The sequence below is a fragment of the Hippoglossus hippoglossus genome, chromosome 15 (assembly GCF_009819705.1).
Source record: "Hippoglossus hippoglossus isolate fHipHip1 chromosome 15, fHipHip1.pri, whole genome shotgun sequence".
Lineage (NCBI taxonomy): Eukaryota > Metazoa > Chordata > Actinopteri > Pleuronectiformes > Pleuronectidae > Hippoglossus > Hippoglossus hippoglossus.
In genome coordinates, this window is record NC_047165.1 from 12,745,586 (window position 1) to 12,752,035 (window position 6,450).

At 41.2% G+C, this 6,450-nt stretch overlaps 1 protein-coding gene across 1 annotated transcript; it reads left to right on the forward strand.

Moving 5' to 3' along the window:
• The first annotated feature begins 10 nt into the window (after positions 1-10).
• On the forward strand, positions 11-4,322 carry echs1 (enoyl CoA hydratase, short chain, 1, mitochondrial). Its single transcript, XM_034609540.1, has 8 exons — positions 11-193; positions 2,149-2,346; positions 2,455-2,582; positions 2,980-3,079; positions 3,194-3,298; positions 3,482-3,601; positions 3,696-3,763; positions 3,863-4,322. The coding sequence occupies exons 1-8, from the start codon at positions 94-96 to the stop codon at positions 3,926-3,928; spliced, it is 885 nt and encodes a 294-aa protein (XP_034465431.1). The 5' UTR covers positions 11-93; the 3' UTR covers positions 3,929-4,322.
• The last annotated feature ends 2,128 nt before the right edge of the window (positions 4,323-6,450 follow it).

Sequence of the window (6,450 nt, forward strand, 5' to 3'; positions counted from 1 at the left end):
CATGAATGACCCCACCGGAGAAGAAGACGCAGCAGGAAGTAGCAGCAGCAGCAGCAGCAATATTATTGACACCAGTTCCTCGTCTCTGTCACCATGGCGTTCCTCTGCAGACATGCCGCGGTGCTCCTGAAGCCCTGCAGCCGAGCTCCGGCCGCCATGAGTGCCCTGTCCGCCGCCCGGCTCTACAGCTCAGGTGAGGGGGTGGAGAGAGAGGACCCGGGGTCAGTCTCCATGTTACTGCTGCTCCAATGTCAAGACAACATGCGCCACCACTGTGGGACGCATGTGCAGCAGCAGCACTGTTAACTTCATCTTGTTTGACTGTGTTATGACCTGAGGACCAGTCAGTGTAAAGATCAGTTCCACCCTGAAATAGTATTTACACTCCTAACACATAGATCACGTGTGGAATCTGGAGGGGGTGTGGTTTATTTATGTATTTCAGACCTCAAAACAATTCAGGGGAAGAAAGACATTTTCAAAACTAATATAATACAGAATATAAAACGAAACAATAAAATCCTGAATCTACCATATAAGCAGAACAGTGACATATTATTTTGCATGGATGATCAAGAGTCAAGCTTGTTCTTTAATTCTTATGTGTTTCACTGTTGTTGCCGATTCTCATCTGAAAAACCTGGAGAAGTAGGTACAGACCATCTAATGAACGTTAATCATGATTTCTATATTGGTTACACAGAGCACTTTAAAATAATAATTTTCATTTTATGTAGCACCAAGCTCTGGATTCATCTTATTGTAATTTTGTGGCTTTTTGTAAACCCCTGCAGGCCGAGCTTAGTTTCAAGCTTGACACACTAATTAAATGAATCATTCATTCATTCAAAACTCAGTTGGCTTGGCTGTCATAAACTGTGGATATCTGAGCAGGTTCCTCAATTTCATAAATCACCTTCAGAGAGTTTCACCTAATCACCTGGTCAAGTCTTGAAGCTTTGATTTAGAGTTCTCTGGAGACAGATGTTTGTCGTTCTACATAGAAATTCTACAAAATCTTGGAGAAGCCAAAATAAATGTTACTGTTTTTTGTACCTTTGCCTTACAAGATGTATCAGTGACGTCCATGGTCTCTGTTAAGCCTGCACACGATTAGTGTTGATCCTTCACCTTTTCTTCAATGATTAGCCAGGACTTCACCTTTCCTTGTGAAACCAACGTTTCTGACACATCTTTGGTGACCCATCACCTGGGTGAAAGGCTACACCACCAACCCAGGAAGCCGTTGTCACGTCGACAGATCGCAGGGTCTAAAACTCTGGAAAAGCACAGACATTAGTTTTCTCTAAAAGGCTTGAAAAGGCATTAAAATGTATTGAATTGAAATTATAATAGTCCTTAATATTGTCTGTCACTTTCCATAGGCAGTAATATGTAATATAAAATGTAATTTTATCTATAGCTAGAAGGTTTAAATGAACTTCAGTGAATCATGTCAACCAAGTAATTTTTCATGGGTTAAATCTACCTTATGTCTCTTACACAAGCCCAGGTTGGTTAAAAAATCATATGCTAATAAATAATTTCAGGCCATCAGTCTTACTGGTTTTCTTTTCTTATACAGGGTTTCCGTGGGGTCTTAAAAAGTCTAAAATGTTATCATTTGAATTTAAAATATGTTACAATATTATGTGCTATGTCTTGAATACAATTTGTTAGGTCTTAATTACGTTAATATTTATTTAAAGCTACTTCTGTCATGCTTTGAAATCAGCCTTATTTTTTAAGGGAAATGTTTGGGCATGCATAGTTAGTGTTGTAACATCTTTGTGTGTTGCAGTTGTTTTTCAACGATGCACTTATCTGCACACTGTAATAGAACTGCAAACAACACCCACGTGGAACTGATAACTGAACACCTCAGTCACAATTTATCTCAGTACGCTGGGCTCGGCTGCAGGGAACACTATGGATACCAACTGTCTCCGTATGTAGTTTGAGAGATATTGTTTCGAGGTTTATTCTCTACTGGGCTACTTCACCTTATCTTCAATTATGGGGAAGTGTATTCAATTTCATTCATTACTGTTTAAAAAAAATCTTTGCTGAAACCCTGTTATACTTAGAATTAAATTGCCTCCCATTGGTTATTAAAAATGCTAAAGTGTTTGTTCCTCCTTCACACAGGCGGTCAGTATGAGTATATTCTGGTGGATAAGCGAGGTGAGAAGAACAACGTGGGTTTCATCCAGCTGAACCGGCCGAAGGCTCTCAACGCTCTGTGTGATGGGCTGATGACGGAGTTGGGACGGGCCCTGGACTCTTTCGAAGCTGACGCAGATGTCGGAGCTATCGTTATCACCGGCAGTGACCGAGCCTTTGCTGGTGAGGGAACCAAGTGGTTGTTTTTAAAAATACTGCAAGAGAAGGTAGAATAATCTGTTCACGATGATGTGTCAGCGGTAAACCTGACTCTTTTTTCTTTTTTTTCAGCTGGAGCAGACATTAAAGAGATGCAGAATCGGACCTTCCAGGAATGTTATGGTGGAAACTTCCTGGCTCATTGGAACAGGGTGTCCACAGTGAGGAAACCTGTCATTGCAGCTGTCAATGGATTTGCTGTGAGTGGCCCTTTTTTAAATCTCCTTTATATTTTCAACTGAGGGCAGGTAGTGTGATTTATGACAGATAAGAACATTTTAATGACAATAAAAACCTTTCAAAGCTACAGAATAAAAATGAGTAAGAAAACAAAAACCCACCATTTGTTCCAGAAACCAAAGAAAACAATAGAAATAGAGCTCAGTTCCATAAGAGTAATTATTATTATTATTGTTCCTTCATCTAACTGAAGAGTAGACCTAAAAGACATGGGCATCCACATACTTTTTACTATTGCTTTTACCAATCATGCACAGTATTTTATCAGTTCAAGATTAAAAACTTTAAATTTGGTATGAAACGATGAAAATACATCTCATTCACTTCCTCCGTGTTTGACTCTGTTCTCGTGTTCAGCTGGGTGGAGGCTGCGAGCTGGCCATGATGTGTGACATCATCTACGCCGGAGAGAAGGCGCAGTTCGGCCAGCCAGAGATCCTGTTGGGGACCATTCCTGGTAAAAACTAAATTATATCGCCTTTCTTTCCGTGTTCACACTTCACTTCCTCAAACTAAGGTTACCAGATTCTTGCTGTCAGTGCAGCTGTTTATCACGTCTGTCTGCCTGCAGGGGCCGGAGGCACCCAGCGCCTGACTCGTGCGGTGGGCAAGTCCCTGGCGATGGAAATGGTTCTAACAGGAGACAAGGTCAACGCTCAAGAAGCCAAGCAATCAGGTAACAGCAGCGATAGAAAGTAACTAAGTACTGTACTACTACTGAAAGTAGAGTTTTGAGGCACTTGTACTTAATTTAATTTTTAGGTTATTGTATTGACACCTTACTTAAGTAAATAATGATCATAGACATTCATCTGACTAAAGATGGTATATGATGTTTCATTCGCTTCTCATTCCTCAGGTTTAGTGAGTAAAGTTTATCCTGTGGACCAGCTGGTGTCTGAAGCTGTTAAATGTGGGGAAAAAATTGCAGCCAACTCCAAACTGGTCTCTTCTATGGCTAAAGAGGCTGTTAACGCAGGTGTGTAAAGTTTGTGTAAAAAGTTGGATATTTCAAACTGTATTTGACTGAATAAGTTTGTTTTGACTGACTTGTTCCTCTTGTGTCACTGAAGCTTTTGAGCTGACTTTGGCTGAGGGGAACCGTTTGGAAAAGCGCTTATTCCACTCCACCTTTGCTACGGTAAGTAGAAGAGCCCACCCGACAGCGAGAGAGGACTGTAGACTCTGCTTTTGACAGTGCGCTCATGGTGTGTGCGTTTGTGTGTGTGTTTCCCTGCAGGATGATCGCAAAGAAGGCATGACGGCTTTTGTGGAGAAGAGAAAAGCCGATTTCCAGGACAATTAGAAGAGCTCGGATGAAGAGCTCAGCCAAGAAGACTCAGATCCTGATATTACTGGGTCATTATCTTTTCCACAACAACTTGAATGATGCAAAACACCTGACTGTGGTGGAACATGTCTGTATGAATTTGGATCTGACACAGTGATTGAGAGCACAGCAGTGTCTTCGTCGTCACAGTGAAGCTGCTGCTGAGGCTCAGTATAAATCAGATGGAGTTGAGGTGCAGTGGGTGTGTATGTGAACACTATATGATAACCGTGTTATAGTCAGTGTGTCATAGGACTTGTACTGACTTTGCCTTTTTCCTTTTGTCAAATGTTTGTCTTCATTTTGTAGGCAGACGTTTTACATGTGTACATTTTACGAATAAAGCTCTAGATTGGTTTTCATCACTGCAGCTATGGACCTCTGAGTACACAGACACACTGCTTATACTCATATAGACTGTCAATTGCTACAGCTCCTCTTTTCAGCCTCTGTCTGAAATAATATACAATACAAATGTGGAGCTTGTGATGTCATGTGACATCACAGTGCCCTGGAAGTTTTGGCTGGATGACTGACGAGGTGTTTCAGGAGCTTCAGGACCAGTTTTTTTCTGTACAGAAGAGAAGCTCCCTTTACAGTGAACTTTTTAACTTTGCACACCTTGTAAAACCTACACAACACATGAGAGGAAAAAGCTGAGTACGTCTCCTTTCAAGTAATTGGGCTGTTCCTTACACATGTAATAAGATGGGGTTGCACATAATTCTCCTTTTGAGGCTGATCTCTAACAGTGTCTATGAAACATACATGAAATGCAGTAAATAGTGTCGGCTCCATATCAAAAACTGATGCACTCAACAAGTGGATTCAGTTTAGCCAGCAGTGTGTACTTCACACCAGTAGGTGGGGCTCTTGTGTTCTTACACACTTAGGCACAAGTGCAGAAAATAATGACTTAGCCTGTTGCATTGAAATGCTCCAGGTCGTCTGCACATGAGCACTTGACTTAATGCTACTGAGAATGAATTGACACTTTCAACGTCAAGTAAGTAAAATAATGTCAGAAAAAACAGACAGGTAGTGGAAAACATTTCAGTTTTCTGTATTTTACTCATTAAAATAAAGTGACATTTTGCCACATGTACAAACTTGTTTTAGAGATCAATAAATGGCAGAAAGCTTAAAAAATATATCTGTAAGCATGATTTGCTAATGCCCATGGTGTGTTCATCACCTATATCCAATTGAAATAATCAGTAACACATAAAACCATATTTTAGACTTGAAAGAGAAACAGCAGAACAAATGTGGTTAATGAGCTCTTTCTTGTGCCGCTCCAATCATCGCAGGGCTCCTTCTTCTCTGTGTGATCTTCACACGGCGGCTCCCCCATATTTTCACAAGGCCGTGTCCTAATTGAATTTTATTTTCATTCAATATTCCCCCTGGAGCTCAGTTTCTTGTCAGCTCCTTGGAACAAAACTTTAAAAAGAAGGAGGAGGGAAAAAAAAAACGTGTCTCCTCGGTCCCACAAAAGTGCACAGAAGCTTCTCTCTGAGGCTGTAGCGAAAGGTCAAAATAATAAATGTAGACTCAATTGAGGCTCTGCAGACACACAAAGGGGGCAAAACGCTACATTTTGGCAGCGCAGACCCTCATGGCGTGATAAACTCATTTAAAGAAGCTGGGATAAAGAGAAAGCAGCATGGGTCCACAGGGGGAGAAAGAGGCTTTCAGTCCGGCAGACAGGCCTGGCTCCAGCAGGCGTCTTTTCTCCGGCCCTGGCTGCCGACTCCCATCCCTCTGCAAAACATCACCCATATTCCTGCCTGTGTTCCTCCTGCAGCCAGTTCATTCTATATCAGGAAGCTGCAACATAAACATCCATCCTGTTTTACTGGCAACAGCTCACTATAAAGGTTAAATTGATTTTTTTTCCCCTATAGCAAAGGATTTTTTTGCAATGTGATGTGCACAATTAGCAGAAAACAATGTTTTTAAATGGCTCAGCACAAAACACAATCACACGTGTTACAGTTGAATATAGAGTAAAAAAGATTGCAGGCCTGGAATGTAAAATATTATGAGCGTGTATAGTTGGAATTTGCAATAAAAGTACCAGCATATTTCTGCAGTTTATTATTACCAGCAGCTGAATGCAGGTTGTAAATTCAGTATAGGCCCACACGCCTGCAGTGCTACACTGTGGTTTGACTTTCTCTTAAAGGCCTTTTTATATGCAGATGTCCTGCTTTTTTTTTTGCTTCTTTCTTTTCTTTTCTTTTTCTCAACCAGGATCTGCGGCCATGGAAAAAAAGGATTCCTCAGCATTTTTTCTACCATTCAGCTAAGAGTTGTTTCTCTGGCTCGGATGAAGTGAGTGGTTTTCATCAGACAAATATTTTCATTATCTCACATTCTTGGCAGCAGGGACCGTATCGAAACGAAACGTTCACCGGTGTCTGCTCTGAATTATGCCCACCCAAGGGTGTCAGAAACAACACAGAGCGAAGATTTACCGACTATACAGCCTGTCG

Bases quoted from the DNA above. Each gene is read 5' to 3' on its own strand.
- echs1 (XM_034609540.1), top strand. From the start codon at position 94: ATGGCGTTCCTCTGCAGACATGCCGCGGTGCTCCTGAAGCCCTGCAGC. The intron at 3,299-3,481 runs GTAACAGCAGCG...CTCATTCCTCAG, and splicing joins TCAAGAAGCCAAGCAATCAG to GTTTAGTGAGTAAAGTTTAT. The intron at 3,764-3,862 runs GTAAGTAGAAGA...GTTTCCCTGCAG, and splicing joins TCCACTCCACCTTTGCTACG to GATGATCGCAAAGAAGGCAT.